At 37.4% G+C, this 20,706-nt stretch overlaps 1 protein-coding gene across 9 annotated transcripts in view; it reads left to right on the plus strand.

Annotated features, from left to right (window-relative positions):
• PHACTR4 (phosphatase and actin regulator 4) overlaps nucleotides 1–20,706 on the plus strand; it is a 102,511-nt gene that overhangs the window by 40,739 nt on the left and 41,066 nt on the right. Inside the window, exons 1-2 of one of the 9 annotated variants that reach the window (XM_024766828.1) lie at nucleotides 12,783–12,827; nucleotides 15,558–15,645. The exons of 6 other annotated variants lie outside the window; for them this stretch is intronic. Coding sequence is in view for 1 of the 3 variants with exons in the window: in XM_024766822.1 (XP_024622590.1) it covers nucleotides 16,084–16,219 (136 nt within the window). In the remaining 2 variants the exon portion in view is untranslated. Of the gene's footprint in view, nucleotides 1–12,782; nucleotides 12,828–15,557; nucleotides 15,646–15,678; nucleotides 16,220–20,706 lie in introns of those variants that run through there. 2 more of the 9 variants (XM_024766827.1, XM_024766822.1) reach the window with 2 other exon arrangements.

Consider the following 20,706-nt stretch of genomic DNA (forward strand, 5'->3'; position numbering starts at 1 on the left):
GTGGCGCGCAGGCTCCAGGGTGCATGGGCTCTGTAGTTTGTGGCACATGGGCTCTCTCGTTGAGGCGCATGAGCTCAGTAGTTGTGGCATGTGGGCTTAGTTGCTCTGTGGCATTTGAGATCTTAGTTCCCTTACCAGGGATCAAACCCGTGTCCCCTGCATTGAAAGGTGGATTCTTTACCGCTGGACCACTAGCGAAGTCCCCCAGTGATTCTTATGGACAGTTTCATTAATTGTTTGAAGAAGCAAATAATTATAATGCTATATCACACACTGTAGAGAAAAAGAAAGTACACCCATTTATTTTATAAAATTAGCAAAATCTTGATAACTGAGAGCTGACAAAGATAGTGCAAAAAGAAAATTGAAATTTTTCCCATCTCACTTAATGAATATAGTTTTAGAAAGTCTGTATAAAGTACTTGCAGATTAAATTCAACAAGTCATTATTATATTTTTTTCTGATTTCAAAAACAATACATATTTTCTCCGGAAAATATAAAGTGGTGTAAAGTAGAAAAATTTAAGTCACACTTGATCTTTCCACCCTGTGGTAACTACTGATAATATTTTGATATATTTACTTCCATGTTTTTTTCTAGAGCAGTTATCTATATAGTTATAGATAACTATATTACTATAGCTATATAGTTATTTTAACATACTGATTAGAACTGCTTTTTTCCCCATTGGATATGTCAGATCTCTCAGTATATTAAACGAATATAACCAAGAGGAATTCTTTCAAGATCTAAGTATTATATTAAGGAAACTATAAATAATAACACATTAGTACATTGATAAGTCAAAAAAACAGGAGGAAAACGATATGCTTATCTCTACTGATCACAAAAATTTTTGATAAAATTCAACTATTCCACTCAAAGCTTTTATTACACTAAGAATAGGATAATTTATTTTTATTCTAAAATACTTAAATCATAACAAGAACCTATATTTCTACTCAATTGATTTTAAAATTGGTAACATTAGGGCATATTTATAAAAGTTAGTTATAATCTCCTTTGACCACTACTCTCCAGTGACAACCCATAACATGAATGTTGTGTATATCCTTTTAGTTCATTTTTTTCTCTTATAATATGCTTGCATAATCCTTTAATATGATAAAGAATAGCTATCTGAAACCAAGAGACACTAGCACACTTAGCAGTGAAATACTGAAGAAATGTCCACTAGAGCAAGAACAAGACAAGAATGCCCACTGTTACTTTATTTAACATTATTTTGGGGGTTCTTAGTGCAGTAAGATGAGCAATCATTAGAGGTATGTTTCCAATAACGAACAGAATAAGTATATAGTTGTTGGCTAGTATTATTCTCTCTTCAGAAAAATATTCCCAAAAGAATCAACTGAAAAAGAATTCAGTAACATGGCTGATAAATGCAAACTAAATGTTCAAAAATGAATCATTAAATTTTTTATATATATTAGAATAATTTTTTTTTTTGCGGTACGCGGGCCTCTCACTGTTGTGGCCTCTCCCGTTGCGGAACACAGGCTCCGGACGCGCAGGCTCAGCGGCCATGGTTCACGGGCCCAGCTGCTCTGCAGCACGTGGTATCCTCCCGGACCGGGGCACAAACCCGTGTCCCCTGCATTGGCAGGCGGACTCCCAACCACTGCGCCACCAGGGAAGCCCAAGAAAAGCACATAACTTATAAAACTAGAAATTTGCTATCATAGATAAGTAAATAAAGGCGTTACGTCAAGAAATAAGAAAATTTATGAGTGTCCATCTACCCAATTTACTTAAAGAAATAACCTTGATAAACAGCAGTGTGCACGACACAGTGTATTGGCATATTCAGATTTAAAAGTGTGTATTATTTTTATTAAAGAAAAGAAAACTTTAAAGTTCTTGAAATTTTTATGGTTTAATAGTAAGTGATGAGTGGGACTTCCTTGCCGGTCCAGTGGTTAAGACTCTGCACTGTTGCAGGGGGCACGGGTTCAATTCCTGGTCGGGGAACTAAGATCCCGCAAGCCCCATGGCACGGCCAAAATAAAAATATAAATAAATGTTTTTCTTCAACTTTACTTCAAATTCAGGTTAAGTATGATCAGTGGGATTTAAAAGTTGGTAATAAAACTTATATGAACATTTCCCATTAGGCGGGGGACCATTAGTTTCAAAACAACCTCAGTGGTTGGCTTCTTGGCCCTCTAGAGTTCTGTCATACTAAAAATGGCCTTTCATGATAGAGCTTTGACTTGATTCAAAGGCAGGATAGGTTTTACAAGATTGCAACATGAAACATCAGTGGAGTCCAAAACACGCACAGATGTGCACACACGTACACACCCCGTAATGGAGGCTTCCATTAAAAGAGGGGGATAGTAGTATAATGGACTATCTTGTGGAATGATGTTGATGGCCTTCAGTTCCTCATTGAAGATTTGTGTGTGTGTGTGTTTAATATTTATTTATTCTGGCTGCATTGGACCTTAGTTACAGCATGCAGGATCTTCATTGTGGCATACAGGCTCTTAGGCATGGTTTGCAGTCTTCTTGGTTGCGGCATGCAGATTCTTAGCTGTGGCATGCAAACTCTTTAGTTGCGTCATGCGTGCAGGATCTGGTTCCCCGACCAGGGATCGAACCCAGGCCCCCTGCATTGGGAGTGCGGAGTCTTACCCAGTGGACCACCAGGGAAGTCCCAAAGATTTGTGTTTTGTTTTTTCCTCACCAAACTAGAGTGTGTATCTCTTGGTAGCCAGAGTGATATCATATCAGATTGCAGTCTGTAGCTACAGCTTTCTTTTTTTTCACTGCATGAGAATATTAAATAAATACTACATTTTACTTGACTATTCAAACATTATAAAATTTCAGATTTAGGTTTCTTTTGATGATTGTGTATCTTCTGTTTTTCTTCTTTGATCTCCCAAAAGAATTTAAATGGTGTAAAGCAGATGGGTCTAGCAGCTTTATTTTGTCCATTTTACACCCCGCCCCCCACCCCAGGTCAGTCTTTTCCCTCTTCAGTATAGAGCTGGATAATCAAAGGGCTTGAATAGCAAGAACCGGTAAGAATTATGTCTTAAATAGTAAAGGAGAAAAGTGGCACCAAAGAAAAGACATTCTTGCTGGGGTGAAGCGCTTTGGTGTGTGCTTGTTACTTCTAGTTATAATCTCATAATGCATCCAGGGCCAGTAGCTTAACATTGGTTACAGTGAAGTCCAGTTGGTTTTGCTTGATAATTTATTGTCATACTCACTACATACCCTAGCCAATCAAAAGGTGAAAAAGCGAATGGGTGGGTGATTGGCTGGCTGAGTGATTCATTAATTCATTTAATCAATTTTCCCAGGCACATTGCCCTAGCTGCCATGAAGGACAAAAAAAAAACAAACAAACAAAAAAATAAGATATACTTTCACCAAATGACCCAACAATCCCACTACTGGGTATATACCTAGAGAAAACCATAATTTAAAAAAACACATGCACCCCAATGTTCATAGCAGCACTGTTTACAATAGCTAGGACATGGAAGCAAGCTAAATGTCCATCAACAGAGGAATGGATAAAGAGGATGTGGTGCATATATAAATGGAATATTACTTAGCCATAAAAAGGAATGAAATTGGGTCATTTGTAGAGATGTGGATGGACCTTGAGAGTGTCATACAGAGTGAAGTAAGTCAGAAAGAGAAAAGCAAATAACGTATAATAAGGCATATGTGAAGAATCTAGAAAAATGGTATAGGTGATCTTATTTGCAAAGCAGAAGTAGAGACATAGACGTAGAGAACAAATGTATGGATATCAAGGGAGAAAGGGGTGGGGAGGCAGGAATTGGGAGACTGGGATTGACAAATATACATTACTGATGCTATGTATAAAATAGACAACTGATGGGAACATACTGTATAGCACAGGGAACTCTACCTTATGCACTGTGGTATGGGAGGGAAGTCCAAAAGGGAGGGGATATCTGTATATGTGGCTGATTCATTTTGTTGTGCAGTGGAGGCTAACAGAATAATTGTAAAGCAGCCATACTCCAATAAAAATTAATTTTAAAAAAAGAATAAGATATAGTTTCATCACTCAGAGAGGAGATTAAAAACTATTAATGCTAGGCAGAATGAGTAGGTGTTTTTATACAGATAAAAATAATTGTGTTATTGGAATTTCATGCCATGTTATTCAACATGACTTGTACTTAAGGAAATTATTAAAACAAAACTTGCTTTATAGCATCTATATTGCCTTTTCTATATCTGTGTTGTTTGAACAGTTTAATACTGATGACTTTAAGTAGAGTTTTTTTGTTTTAATTGTTTTTGTCTCGTATCTAACAGGAAAATTTGGTGAACATGGAGAAATAGGAAAAACTAGGGGCTCCTAAGTACCTTAGGGAGTATGGTACTCCCTAAGGAGTACATGGTGGTGAAGCACACTTGTACATTGCTAATAATGATTGCTCCCGGTAGCATACATATGGGTTAAAGGTGTAAACCTGTGCTTCAGTAATTTGGGTTTCTCATGCAGTATTGGGACTGAAGTATTTTTGTTCTAGATTTGGTTTGAGGGGTAGTAGAAATGTCTGTATCCCATATAGCCAACTTCTCTTGATTCTAGACCTTTCACTTATTTTCTAAGTAATTCCTTTAAAAATTGATTTTGAGATAAGAAACATCATTCTTTTTGGTAGTCAAACTGGAAATATCAGGAGTAAGCTAAGAGAACAAATTGTTGGTGTTTTTAATTTTAACATTGTCATTTTGGGCAATTCACATAACTGTTCTGTACCTGAATTTTACTTTTGTTAAAGTACTACCTCCTGGGCTTCCCTGGTGGTGCAGTGGTTGAGAATCTGCCTGCTAATGCAGGGGACACAGGTTCGAGCCCTGGTCTGGGAAGATCCCACATGCCACGGAGCAACTATGCCCGAGAGCCACAACTACTGAGCTTGCGCGTCTGGAGCCTGTGCTCCTCAACAAGAGAGGCCACGATAGTGAGAGGCCCGTGCACCGCGATGAAGTGGCCCCCACTTGCCACAACTAGAGAAAACCCTCGCACAGAAATGAAGACCCAACACAGCCCTAAATAAATAAATAGATAGATAAATAAATAAATAAAGTACTACCTCCTAAAGTTTTTATAAGGTTAAAAATAAATGTTCTTATCTAAACACCTAGGAGGTATTGTGTGAATTCAAAGTCCATTTCGTAGTACAAACTATCTTGTAGTAGTTGGGAGTGGAGATTCACATCCAGATTACTTACATATGAACCTTAGCTTTGCCGTTTATTAGCTGTGAACTCCTTGGACAGGTTTACCCCTGGGTGACTTAGTTTCCTCAACTACTAAATGGGGATAATAAATGGTATCCTTCTTATAGCCTTGTTGTAAGAATTAGACAAAACAAAACACTTAGAATAATCCCTGGCATTATAATACATGATTGATTAATGTTAGCTATTATTATCCGTAGAGAATGGGGAGACGGAATGCATAGGAAGTTGAACTTAATTTATCTTTTCTAAGCTTTAGCTTTCTTTTTCATCAGATCTTTTGTTAGAGATGTTCATATGTAACAGTAAATCATTTTGAGTTTAGTATTATTTTCTTTATGTTTTGATTTTTTTGATGGAAACTTTTACCATTTAATGAAATGATCAGAAACCAAAAAACAGGAATGAAGGGGAGAAGAAGCAGAGACCAGAAATCAGCTTTGAGTGATTAAAAACTCGTGGTGCTACTTTAGTCCTTCTGTTTCTCTTAGGAACTAGAAGAAAAGTAGAGCTATTTTTTTAAATCTGTTTTTTATAAGTCTAAAAGCAACAGTGATTAAAAGATTATGTCACTGTAAGCATCTATGGAAGTGAATTTGTAGTAACATGTAAACCCATAGCTAAGTTAGCAAGTTAATCTCAATTATATCTGTCCTTTTCTTTCCTGTTTGTCATGAAACTGTTCAGTGATTTATTATAATATGTTCAGTACCTACAGGCCTGGCATGTTTCCCAAAACAAATACTCCATAATCTGAAAGGGACACTTAACAAGCTAAACTAGTGAAAGATCTTACTTTCCCTTTGCCTCCCTCCATTTAAAAAAATATTTATTGAATGCCTTCTGTGTGCTGAGAAGTATGTTACTAGCTGAGGATATAAAGACAATCTGTTCAAAGAATGTAGGAGAGACAAATAAGTAAGTAGATAATTTTAACAGAAGTGATTTATACCCCTGTATGTAGAGGTATATACAGGGTGACTTCAGAGTACCGGAGGGGTGCATAATTCAGTCTTAAGTATAGAAAGGTAGATGTTCAAGGAGCGATTCCTAGAGGAAGTGAAACATAAACTGAATTTTGAAGGAGTGGGAGTTAGCCAGATTAAAGAATGGAGGGAGAGGACATTTTAGGCAGCTAGAAGAGCAGATGCATAGATAGATAGACCTGGGCAAATATATCATCGTTTAAGAATTCCAAGTGGTTTGGAATAGGACTTAAAAGACAGCAGGCATGGGAGAGTGGTGAGAGAAAAGGTTAGACAGAAAGATAGGCATTAGTGCAGCAACATGGATGGACCTAGAGATTGTCATACTGAGTGAAGTAATACACACAGAGAAAGACAAATATTTGATATCACTTATATGTGGAATCTAAAAAAATGGTACAAATGAACTTATTTACAAAACAGAAATAGAGTCACAGATGTAGAAAACAAACTTATGGTTACCAAGAGGGAAGCGGGGGGAGGGATAAATTGGGAGATTGGGATTGACATACACACACTGCTGTATATAAAATAACAAATAAGAACCTATTGTATAACACTGGGAACTCTACTCAATACTCTGTAATGGCCTGTATGGGAAAAGAATCTAAAAAAGAGTAGATATATGTATAACTGATTCACTTTGCTGTATACCTGAAACTAATGCAACATTGTAAATCAACTATACTCCAGTAAAAATTAAACAAAAGAAAGAAAGATAGGCATTGGGCCAGGTCTTGAAGGATTTTTAATAAGCTATGAAGGGACTTCCCTGGTGGCGCAGTGGTTGAGAATCCGCCTGCCAATGCAGGGGACACGGGTTCGAGCCCTGGTCCGGGAAGATCCCACATACCATGGAGCAACTAAGCCCGTGCACCACGACTACTGAGCCTGCGCTCTAGAGCCCGTGAGCCACAACTCCTGAGCCCGCGAGCCACAACTACTGAAGCCCGCGCACCTAGAGCCCATGCTCTGCAACAAGAGAAGCCACCGCAATGAGAAGCCCACACACAGCAACAAAGACCCAACACAGCCAACAATAAAATAATAATAAATAAATTTATAAAAAAATAATAATAATAAGCTATGAAGAGCCCTGTCAGATTTGTGTTTTTGTAAAGGTCATGGTGGTACCACTGTTGAGAATAGATCAGAAAGGGACAAAACTGGAGTCAGGTAAGAAGGAAATTATTACTGTCCCAAACACACATAAAAGGATGTCACATTTGAAAGCTGTGATCCACAAATAAATTCTGTCAGACTGGGATTTATAAATAGAAGACTTTTTGTCCCAAGTGAATAAATCCCAGAAGAATCATTTTAGCCCTTTATCTTTTTTTTCTTTTCATTCACTACAAATCAACACAACAAACTTGGTTGTCAGCAATTTGCATTTTAGGATAGGTGGTATTCTGAAGGCTCTTGCTGCCTAGGCCTGGGAACAAGATGAGAATGGGTAAAGTGTTTAATAGCTAATTGGATCCTGTTTGATTTGGGGCTTTTTCAACAAAGGAACTTATTTTTAGGCTGAAAAAACAGTAATCAGATTTGCATCTTGGATGGTTTTATTTGGTGACTACATTTTTATAGACCTGGTAGCACTAATAAAGGTTAGCTTTTCAGAAAGGTTAAACTAGGATTGGGCTCATTGCTTTAACATAGACAGATGAGCAAAGGGACAGGTTGTTCATATTTTCTCTGACCTCGTACATTGTTTTCCTAAAGTGTTAAGGTGTTTCACTGTTACTTTTTAAATTTTATTTTACAAGATTTAGAAGCAAAGGTATGTATAATCCAAAACACTATTTCTCTTTGAATTTAGAAATTATATACATAGCCTTTCTTTTCTCCTGTACCTCACCTCCTAGGTTCTGTGGTTGTGAAAGTTTGAGAATTTTGAGGGAAGAGAATGGTATAAAAGAGATGGATATTTCTTACATGGAAAACAAAGAATAAAGTACATTTGAATCACTAGCTGGAACAAGTTTGATAGAAACACCATTCATTTATATGGTCATCCTTGGTTCTTTTGTAGAATTACTGTTGACTCACAGTGTAACCAGGTGTTCATTACTCAGAATTTTTATTTAGTAGGAGATGAAGTCTGTATTCTCCTGCACGTGTACCAGAAAAGAATGTTTAAGGAGATTTCTTGTTAGAAATTTCTGAATAACTTTTACAAATGTTATAGCTATCATCAGACTTATTGTGTTTCCACTGGGTATGTGGCTGAGTGTTGGTAATATTTGGATTTCTTTCTCACTGTCTGAAAGTGAAACTGAGAACCAAATGAGTTAGAAAGAGTTATGAAAGAGAGAAGGAAGGAGAGACGTGGCAGTGACTAGTAGTCATCTCTGAGTCATCAGCAATGAATGCCACTTTACTGGAGAACATTCAGTGTTTCAAAACCCTGTGATGGGCAGCTCCTTGATTTCTGACTGGTTAGTTTCTACACATCATTGATACCTCCAGGTTCCTTAGTAGACAGAGGCCACTTGGGACTTAGTTTTTATGAATATCATGTGGTTTTATTAAATTTTTTTTTCTTTAAGATTAAGATTTCTCAATCACTTTCATTGTAACTACATGAAAAAATACTATTTGGGGTAGATAGAATATTAAATGGATGGCCAGTAAGATGGAGGTTGTTAATTTTCAATTGGTAACAAATGGATATAATTCTCAGTAGATCTTTAAATTGAAATAAAACCATCCTTCCCTGAGCTTTGAGTTGTTATTAATAGTCAAAGACTTTACTTGAGTGTTACTAGGAAAAGAAACAGTAATTCAACTGTTAAAGTAAGAGTATCAAAGATTGTGAGTATAAATAGCTCAATAGTTTGTGACTGAATAAAAGGAAACTTTTTTTTTTTAATTGTCAGTGTTCCTTCGGAGTATACTGCCTCTAGTAGTTAGTGTTTAGTCATTGGTGCCATGGAAAATAGATACCACGTGCTGATGAAATACTCTGTTTTGCATTGTTACTGGAAGACTTGTAAGTGTACTTTAAAAATACTTTGGGCTTGGCCTGTCTGATAGAACTTTGTGCAGTGATGGAAATGGTCTAAATCTGCATCGTGCAATGTGGTGGCCATGTGTGAAATGTGGCTAGTACAACTGAGAAACTGAATTGCAAATTGTGTTTAATATAAATGTATTAAATATTAATATAGATATAAATAATCATACGTAACTAGTGACCACAGTATTAGACAGCACATCTTTAAATATTTGAGAACTGAGCAGCCCGTTTGATAACCCTTACTTCACTGACCAGTCATTAAAATATACTATAGTTGTAATTAATATTTACACTTAGTACGTTAATTGAGGAATGTGTTGTTTATTTCAGGTCTTTGTTTATATGTCATCTTCCCAATGAGGCCCTTCTGCTTGCACAGTTTATAATTTAGCACCCTCTTTCTCAGCCCATTGTATTCCCTTTCCCTGAATAATTTTTTTTCTATAGCACTTATCACCGTCTAACATACTAGAAAGAAGGCATAGATTTTTCCCTCTTTGTATCCAGTCAGTGTTTCCAACACCTAGAACAGTAACTGATACTTCAGAGGTGCTCAGGACATTTTTTGTGGAATGAGTAAATGAGGATTGTGGTTTCCCAATAATAATACCCCAATTCATTAAGCACTTATTTTGCATTCTATGGCAAGCACTGAGTTGGATTAGCTATATAAAGTGCACCATGGCCACTGTTCTCTTCTGTAATAAAACATTTCTTGGAACCATTATTTGAAACAGAACACTGAATTAGCTGGCATTAGTTTGACTCTGCTGTAGAATTTCAGAACCTGAAGGGAGCTTGGCAATAATTTGATTCAGGTGCCTGATGTCACATAGTGGATTAAAGTTTGATAAATGTCATTTGTATCCTCTTCTCATTTCCCTTTTTCCCTCATCCACACAACCTGTGAATCTTTTTGCTCAATTTTTTTCCACTTCTTCTCATCTCCATTCAGCTAGTTCTTTTTTCTTAATTAGGATTTTTTAAAATTAATTAATTAATTAATTTTTGGCTGCATTGGGTCTTCGTTGCAGTGCATGGGCTTCTCATTGCCATGGCTTCTCTTGTTGCAGAGCACAGGCTTTAGGTGTGCAGGCTTCAGTAGTTGTGGTGTGCGGGCTCAGTAGTTGTTGCTCGCGGACTCTAGAGCGCAGGCTCAGTAGTTGTGGTGCACGGGCTTAGTTGCTCCGCAGCATGTGGGATATTCCTGGACCAGGGCTCGAACCCGTGTGCCCTGCGTTGGCAGGAGGATTCTTAACCACTGAGCCACCAGGGAAGTACCCATTCAGCTAATTCTCATTTTCATCTACGCCTACCTTTTCCACTGACTCTACTGTACTCTGAGGAACTACCTAATCCCTTAACCCAACCAGAAAGAAATGTTTCATCTTTCTTAACTGAAACTTTCCTGCTTACTATAATTTTTATAACTAACTCCTCAGTTCTAGAAACATCTCCTGACCACTAGGGCATCCCTAAGAATTTATTGTCTTCAAAACAAAAACTTTAAGAGAAAGCAAAAAGAATTTCTGTAGCTCCAATTTCCTAGCCTGAGGTCTCTTATTCCATGGATCTGAAAGCAGTCCTGCTGGCATAATTTCAGTTTCTTTCTCCCATAAACACAGTCCAACATACTGTAGGTTTGTAAACGTATACATTACTTCATGCCTGCCATATGTATAGCCACTGTGATGTAAAGGCATAGCAGAACCTCCCCATTTTTTCCTAAGGAATGGTGATACTTAAATGTAAGCATTCGGTGGAGGTGGGGAGTCATTTATATGAAGAATCTAAGTGGGGTGAGAAGGATCCAAATATATTAAGCACTTTCAGTCATCAGACTATAATTTAGAGATTTCTCTTATTTGATCCTCACAAAAACTCTGAGTAATTATCTCTATCTCATGTAAGTTAAGTAATTGTTCAGCGTCACCTAATCAGCAAATGGAAAAGCTGAAATTTTACATAGTTATATATATGTAACTCCAAAGCCTCGAAAGCTTTCCTCCGTTGGTAAGCCATGCTTCCTTCTGGAAGTGGGGGTAGGCAGGGGACAAGAGTTACAGTATTTGATGTAGAATAGGTGGCGCGTGTGTTCATTTTTTGCCTCCAATGAGCCAGCCACAGAAAGAAACCAGTGTCATTGGGAGTAAGAGGGATGAGTATCTGGTGGTACCAGTGGCTCCCCCTTAACTTTAATCTCTGTCTTTCAGCCCGTTCTTCCAGCTAGTTCACATGGAGTAGAAGTGCTTTCTGCTGAGGATCTTGAGCCTAGCAGTCGTGATTATATGAGGGTTTATGTAAACATTCACCTGACACATTTGTCTTCTTTGAAAGTTATTACGACTTGCAAAGCAGTAGATTCTCAAAAACCATCATAAGCATGCCATTTTTTCACACAGAATTGAGAGTTTCACAGTAGTTCTCAAGATTGTTTGGAATGATAAACTAGTCTATGGTCTTGACATTTCTTCCAGCCTTCGTCTGTGGCACTTTTTGCCTTAACTGTCTTTTGCTACCAGATTCTGTGAGCAAAGCTTAAAGTTGAGGACTGCTGTTTCTTCCCTTGTCCTCAAGGTTAATAAATACTTTTTGCATGTCCACCGTGCACTGAGTCGTGCCAGGCACTGAGGGCTTAAGTGTAGGCACATCATGGTTCCTGCCCAGCAGAGAAGTCATGCAGTTTAGGGTGATACATCCGGCACCATCAGTCATGAGCAGCTCTTTACCTCTCCAGTCTTATCTCTTGCTGCCCTTACCTTTTTCTCACCTCTGTTATTCCTTCTATGACTGACTCTCTCAGATTTTAGAAGTCACTTAATTCAAGATATTTTCTCTCATCTCTCAGGAGAAAGCTAGATGCCCCCAGCCCCATCAATATGTGTTTGTGTAGCACCTAGGTACTTATCATGCTCTATTGTTGATCCTACTTATTTGAACTGTAATCACCTTAAGGACAAAAACTATTTTTTTTAGTTCCAGAGCATTGCTGGGCACATAATCAGTGATCAGGAAATCTTTGTCTGAATTCTGCTTGAGTGACTAAGAAAAGACTCTTAATAGTGGAAGCAACATTTGAGCCAATTCTTAAAGGATGGGTAGGAGTTCCCTAGATGGATCTGGGAAAGAAATTCCAGGCCAAAGGAGTGGTTTGTACAAATAGATGAGACAATGAAGAGTTTACAAGTGACTAGCAAGGCTTTCTAATTTCCACATGGAATATGAGACAAAGGTTATTAATTGTAGGATTTTATCTCCTATTCAGAGCCAGCCAGACTAGATTAGAGTTAGATGGTGGAATAAAGAATAGAAAGCTGCTCCCACCCTCAATTATATATAAAGAAGTTGAAAATTAGTCTTTTACTTGAATATGTATCTGTGTGACCTGTTAATAATTTCTGTTGGTCAGCCTTTCCAAGAGGAAAGTGACTTTCTTCCCAACCTCTCACTAGAGCTCACCTCCTTGAGACATCTCAAACTTAAAGTGGTATGCTGAATTAAGCTGAGGGAGATGTAATTGAAATAGCGAAGAAGAGTTTACTCTCCTAGGTAAGCCAATTTATATAGGTACCTCAGCATAAAATTACATTTAAATGGAAGCATTGTACTTTTGTGATTGATCTTGTAAACTGTTTATTGACAATATAAAGCATGTTCTCACATTAGTGTCTGATGTGCTGGCCAACAAAAAGTTTTGGAATTGTAAGTGTCACTAAAGGTTTTGAATGTTCAGCAGTGTTTGTTTAGAAACAGTTCTTCGATAAAATGAGACTGCTTGGGGGCGTCAATTGCTATCTAAATCTAAGCTGTAACTTAGATTCCTTTGCATATTAAACTTTATAAGGCCTTTTTTGCTCTTTCCCTAAATAAAATAGGAAGAGATTCACAAATTTTAATCTGTTACTTGCCCCATTCCTTGAGGCAATAAGCTGTGGAAGAAAAGTACTCTAAAAAGAGAGTATCTTATTAGGTGACACTTAAGAGAGAGTTGTCTACTTCTTATAAAGTTGAAGTGAGAGTTACCTTTGCATTTCTAAAATAATACATGGAAAACTAGAATGAACACAAGGCCTTACTGTTAAATTTTAAAGCCATTAGTAGGCCAATACTTTCCCCTCTCCCTGCTTGTCTGCTTTTGTCAGCACTAAGTAAATATTGATTGTTAAAATGAAACTGAAACATGCTGGTTAGGGAACATGTGTTGGTTTGGTCCATAGGTGACAGAATTAGAATCTCTGAGAGATTTGTCATTGTTGTAGAGTGTGGACTTCCCTGGGAAATGAATATATCTTTAGGAAATAAATATTTCCTTGGCCATTTATACAAGAGCCAAAGTGAGTCCTGGAGTTAGAATCAGGAGTCTTGGGTTTTAGTCCTGTCTCTGAGCAAAGCATTTAACCTCTTGAACCCTCAATTTCCTTCTTCCGTAAAGAATAGGAGATTGAGCCAAATGATCACTAAGAATCCTTTTTCTAATCTTTGAGTTTATTGCTGCTTTCAAATACCCAAGATCAGCAGTGAGCCAAGTCAAGTTGGACATTTAAATTTGGCAGGTGGTAAACAGCGACCATATGAGGATCCTTAAATCTATCTGTTCTACTCTTGTATAATTCTGTCAACATGAACTAGATTCTGTAATACTGTTTCTGGGCTCTGCGTGTGTGTGTGTGTATGTGTATGTGTGTTTAATGTGCCTGGTTTGAACTAATTCATGATAATACACACATCTGGGCTGTTCATCTGTTTAATGTTTCTGTGCACCAACCTGATTGTGTTCACACTTCCTCCTTGGCCTGCTTCTTCCAGTTTGCTCTCTGGATTCATGGTACAGAAATGTCATCCTCTTCCGTTTCTGACTAACCTCCTTGTAATGACTGGGTTTTCTGCCATGTACCATTGTCTGGTTGCCCCTGACCTGCCCTCTCCTTTTTTGACTTTTTTTTTTTTTTTTACTATAACAGCTGTGATAGGTATTGCTTGCATTTATTGAGAGCTTTCCATGTGCCAGGCACATTACAAAGTGCTTTATTTCTGTTCATGTCAGTTAATGCCTTGTACTGGTAAGTATTGTTATGCCCACTTTACAAATGAGGAAACTGAGGCTCAGGGAGGTGAAATAACTTGCCTAGTGTTAACAGCTAGTAATAGATCTGGAATTAAAATTTTAGTGTCTGCCTCCAAAGCTCATCTTCTTAAACAATATGCTGTATTGTCTGCATGATGATGATAACTACAATATGCTGAGCACCTGCTAGGTGCTGGGCAATGCATTTGCCACCTTTTGCTTCCCCATTTTACAGTAGTGGGTGGTGCTCTTGCACATGATCTGCTTTTAGGCTAATAAATGTAAGGGCCAGCTTAGAAGGAATTTGACATTCTTAGATTGGCGCATTCTTTTAATGGAAAATTCTGCTGTTTTTTTCCTTTTATCCTTTCCTATTTTAATGGTCAATATCATAATTTTTTTTACTATTACCAGTACTAACAACTGAGTTTTGCCCAAGTGTACACTTTTTTTTCCTTACTGATGCCTTAGCATTGTCGTTTTCTTATTCCTTACCTTTGCTACTTTTTTAATAAAAAGCAGATAATAGAGATAAGGTAATGGGGAAAGAGGAGCAAGTGCTAAGGAAAGGCAAAGGAAAAATCCAGATACTAGAAATCTTTCCGAAATTTCAGTTTGGAGAACAAAGTTTTAAACTAAAAGCTCAGTTTTAGGGGTAGCTGTCATTTGTTAATGGAATATTAGGGCTTTGACAAACACAGGATTTAACCTCAGTAGCCTTATTCTCATCTGATAATAGGGTAAGTAATATATTCTTCACAATGCCTGTTTATTTGTGGTGATAATTAAAGGACATAGACAGTATAAAACTCCTTAATACAGTGCTCAGAATTGTTAGTTCCCCCTTTACCTTCAGATGTTAAATTCATCAAGCTACATCCTTAATATTTATGTATATGACTGTATATAAATTAGTTATACTGAATAAAAAAAAATCAGCATGCAGGCTGGCCCTTCCATTGCTGCATGTGGTTAGCTGATACTGCCTATGTATTATATGCAGCACATAGGGCTACTCCCTGTAGTTTTGTATTCCTCAAGATCATTATTGAACTTCAGCAGAAAGAGAAATATTGCATAATACCTTAAAAATATTCATTTCTAGTTTACTATTTTAGTAAGCAAAATTTTCAGAAATATTTCTTTTTATTTTTAGAAAAGGTATAATTAATTCTAAAATATTGTTCCTAATGTTATTAATTCCCAATACACAGATCCTATTCTGCTCTGAGTATGCCACTCACAGGTACGAAATACAGTTTTAGAGCAAGCAGTGAAATGTCAGCATGGTCTGATTTTGAGGTAAGCCTGTATCTAAAATCTACCTTTGAATGGACTTCTGCTCCCATCAGCTTGGTTACGCATAACCCTGATGTTTTTTGTGTGATTAAATTTACAAATTCTTTGGTAGACTCTTGAGCAGCCTCCCTTTCTTCGTGACTGTGAGTCTGGAAAGTTGTAACCCAGCTCAGTGTCAGAAAAAGTAGGTGTGGACTTTGAGGGCTGTGCCGCTCAGCAGCTAGAATGTGGTTGGCAGTCTCCTCCCCTTCCTGCACTTGAGCTCTTCACAGTGTGCACTCTGGAATGACAGGCATTCCTATGTGAAGAGAGCCAGCGTGAAGACATATTTGTGAGAAACACCAGTGCCTTGTCCGGGATACAGGGAAACAGAAACTCCTGCAGATTAACTGACTTCCTGCCATTTCCTGATGTCTGGTGGTGACACTGAGAGAGGAGTGCATGTCCCCTCCTTACGTGGATTTATCGTTTAAGAAAAGTTCGCTTTGGTCGGGGACAATTTGTTGTTGTGAGACACGAGACAACATAATCATGGGGCAAGCTGACATCTCCAGACCGGTAAATCCAGATGGAGTTGGTGAGTAATAGAAGGCAAAGAAACAAAATCTTGACAGAGGCAAGGCAGATCTGTAGGTGAAGTTGACTATTTTATAGGAATTTGAATGTGAGGATTTTGATGTTTTTAACTTTGGGATGTTTATCACTTTGTGAAGAATAAATGAAAAATAAGTTAATTTTTCATTCAGTTATATTAATTTACCACTCATAGTTGTGTTTTACTGGATCCTTTTGGACTTTTTAAAGACAATATTGCTAGTAAACCATCTGTTAATTTCTTGCCCTTGCAGAACATAAGTGCTACAGGAACTCATGTTTAGAAATCAATGGTGTTTTACTGCTCTTTTGCAGGACTTGGGCAGCTGATATATACGTGTGGTATAGAATTAGAATTGTTGACTTCTATAAACAGGACCTGTTTTGTTTTGTTTTGTTTTGTTTTGTTGGCTGCAGCATGCGGGATCTTAGTTCCCCCAACCAGTTCCACCAGGCCCCCTGAAGTGAAGCACAGAGTCCTAACCACTGGACCACCAGGGAATTCCCGACAGGACCATTTTTGAGATTTGACTTAATTTTTTAGACTCAGTTATATATTTTCCAAATAAGTCTCAGGCTTTTTCCATTGTGCTCGTGTTTCCATTTCTCATAAGGCAATACTTGGTATAAACATTGCTGAAGGCAGTGCTTTGCGTTTGAAGTGTTATTGTCTCAGAGATAGCTGGAGACCAGGCTGATAAGTGTAGCCAGAGTTTCAAAGCATATAAGTGAAATGGAAGTCCACTGTCACTAAAAGACTCATTTTCCCAACCTTGTGGGGTTTTGTATAAAATGAAGATAGAAAGGTGGGAAAGATAGATTTAAGTGTATGCTCATTAAAGGCTTCCTAAATATAAACAAAGTGGGGAAAAGCCTGTGAATCATTCCTTGACATTATACTTTTTTTTTTTTTTAAGATTCATACCTTCTCATACCTTCTCTTTGATTTATGAAGCAGCAGAAAACATGTTCAGTCCCAGGGTGCTTTTTTTTTCCCCCTGAAATGAAAAATGTTAGTGACTTTAAAGAAAACCATAAAGTGTGGGAACACAGGTAACACGCCCAAATGGGTCTCATGATTTAATGTAATTTCATTTCTAAAGGTATGTTTTCCCCTGAGAACTTTCCAGATGAAATTCCTACAAAGTACTTTTCATATTTTATTGAAACTGAAGCACATGGATCGCAAAGTGAGTCATTCAGCCACAGATTTTTAGGACTGAAATCAGAACTTGACTTACTTTACTTTGATCACCAGGGCTGGGTCCATTTCAATTCAGTAGCTCAGTTGTTTTGTTTTGTTTTTATTCCCTTAATGAAATCGTTCTCATTGCGTTGGCTGAAAAATTCATACGATGTTAACGGAAAAACCCGAATGAACTTTTTGTCCAACCCAATGGCTGGAAAAGGGTATAGAGGAAAATATAAAGGACCCTCTGGGGCCTCTCCTCAGCTTGAGATGAAATTAAAAACAGAGTTGTATCCCACCCCACCCCTCTCTCTATGCCTACATTCCCTTATGATGGCATTTTGCTTGTTTGCTCCCAGAGGTAACCACTCTCCTGAATTTGGTAAATTCCCTTTTGGGCCACTAAATTCTCCTGTGGTTTCTACTACAAAGGTGGTTCTCTGTTAACAAGTCAGGATGTAAATCATGCTAGGCATTTATCTATGAGATGGAAATGAAAGGTCTTTGAAAAGCAAGAAATGGGTAAGCAGGTACAGCGTACTAATGAGTGGTAATATTTATGAAGAATGCCCATTTAACATCTATATACTAGACAAAAAATTTCATCTCAACAGATAAAGTTTCAGATTCTTTCTGCCTATTAAAAAAAAGTAGGGCTCATCATTCATCAATTTTTCCTTCTACCAATAATCCTAATAAAAGTCCTGTGAAGTGGGGAGTTCCCTGGTGGCCTAGTGGTTAGGATTCTGGGCTTCCACTGCCACGTCGCAGGTTCAATCCCTGGTCTGGGAACTGAGATCCTGCAAGCTGTGCAGCGCGGCCAAAAAAAGGATTTACTGAGATAAAACTTTCAAATAATACTTTGTAGTTCTCAGTCAACATAAAAAGCTGTTTCTGTGTTCACTAGAATCCTTTACTATGTATCATATTAAAACAAACAGCTAAAAAAAAAACAGCTGATTTAGCACATGTCCTTAAATTAGGCACAAGATCAAAGATATTTATTTATTTATTTAGCTGAGCCGGGTCTTAGTTGCGGCACACGGGATCTTTAGTTGCAGCATGCGAACCCTTAGTTGCAGCATGCATGTGGGATCAAGTTCCCTGACCAGGGATCGAACCCAGCCCCCTACATTGGGAGCATGGAGTCTTAGCCACTGGACCACCAGGGAAGTACCAAGAATTTTAGTGAATTCTACCCAACCATTTAAGCTGGAACTTTCCTTCTCTCTCTAACTTTCCATTCCCTCTCTCTAGCTCTGTTTTTTTTTTCCCCATCATATACCTTTCACTCAATAATTAGCCTCTTTTTCCCCCACTTTTCCTTTGTATAAGAATATATTGCTTTAAAAGATGTCATATTGTAATACGGGAATTCCCAATCCCCAGGCCGCATACCAGCATCCCCTCATTCATATTACTGCCTGAACCATCCCCCACGCACCCCCCCATCCATGGAAAAATTGTCTTCCACGAAACTGGTCCCTGGTGGCAAAAAGGTTGGGGACCACTGTTGTAATATTTCCTCTTTCCTTCATTCCTTTTCCATCAGTATTCGATTCATTTTACTCTGAAATTTGTTGTTACGTGTTCTCCCACATGAGAATAGGAGTGGTTTTGGGAAAGGTGCTTTAGAAATAATTTTGTTATTTGGAGGCAAAGTTAGTAAGGAGATTGCTGGATGAATAAATTTTAATATAGCTATAGCTATATTATAGCTAAGAAATAAATAATCGATGGATTAATTAAAAATAAACTTCTTCATGAGACTTGAAAGAAGAACACTTGGCATTATTTGGTCACCAGAATTATCAGAGACATTTCTCATACCTATCTAGATCTAAAAATAAATGCTTCTGAGAAAGAAGGAACAGGTATACTTTCTTCATGTAATCCAGGAATCAAGAGAAAGTGTTAGGGGTCTGTCATGTACTCCTTAAAGGATTTTCTGTTGAATACCAATCAAGAATTATTATTCCCTCTTTCTGCTTCAGTAGATTTTCTGAATGGCCTATTGTCACAACAGTATATTCCCTCTTTCTACTTGCAGGTTAATTTTGATAGGTTTAAAGTTTTTTTCCATGAGACAATATATTTTCTGGCACCTCACCTTAAAACCTTTCTCTCAACTTAGAACTTTTATCAAAAAAGTATACATATCAAATTGCCAGAGTAAAGCAGCATCACTTCTTGACGCAGTTACAGTCAAAGATCTCTTTTCCCAGAGTTGGAACCTCAGACCTACTTGTACCTGCAGGTACAGAGAGAGACCTTCTCCCTGGCTATCTTCTTGAGTACTTTGCCCAGTTCTATTTCCCAAAGGTCAGAACTATGCAGTATTTCCAAGGGAAGTTATGGGCCTGCCCTAGACAAAGCCTGCTTTGTTCATTAGTGGCAGGTTTTGCTTTCTGTAATTTTGTTGTTTTCTAAAACAGTTTTTTAAATTCAATAATAATCCTCTTTCAGAAGGCAAAAATGAGTATAAGTACAATAGTGTAAGTACCATAAATTAGTGTTCTCCATTTACAGAATTCTAATGCTGTTAAAATGATTGTATAAAAGCAAGATCTGTTTCAAGCTAGATGGGCATAAAAGATAATTAAACAGAACCATTAGATTATAAAAGTAATTGGCCACAATATATTTAAGTCAAACCATTATGCCATATACCTTAAACTTAAAAAAAAAAAAAGATAATTGGTACCTCTTGATAATGGAGTATGTATCTCATTGCACAAAGCTATGTATTTTTAAGTTTCGGACAATAACTGATTATTAAAAGTTTTGGGGGTAAAATGAGAGATTTTTATACACTTTAAATCTACACATTTTTTAAGACCCGACAAGGTATAAGAAATAGGTGTGGAACTAAGACAGTCCCAGTAATTTTGTTGCTTATTACTAAGCCTAGTGAAGGCTATCTTGAAAACTAAGTTATCTGTCAACTACAATTGCCTGTGCCTTACCTTGCCTTCCAACGTGAATGACTAATTGGTTGTAAATCAGATTCTCAAATTAACTAGGTTTACCGTTTAACCCTGTTTTATCCCTTATCTCTAGCAAGTAATGTAGGTATAACATGTATCTGTAGCAAATAGTTTATGTGAAGATGTAAAGTGCTAAGTTATTTTTTAATAATACTATACATTTATTTTAAAATCACCTCAGAAATTCACCTGGAACAACTAAACTTGAGCTAAAAAACATTGAATTAAATGTTGACCAGGAAAAAACTTAGGGTTGAAGAAAGAAACTGCTAGAACTCTGCATAATATGTGAAA

Source organism: Neophocaena asiaeorientalis, unplaced genomic scaffold (genome assembly GCF_003031525.2).
Source record: "Neophocaena asiaeorientalis asiaeorientalis breed wild unplaced genomic scaffold, Neophocaena_asiaeorientalis_V1.1 scaffold79, whole genome shotgun sequence".
Lineage (NCBI taxonomy): Eukaryota > Metazoa > Chordata > Mammalia > Artiodactyla > Phocoenidae > Neophocaena > Neophocaena asiaeorientalis.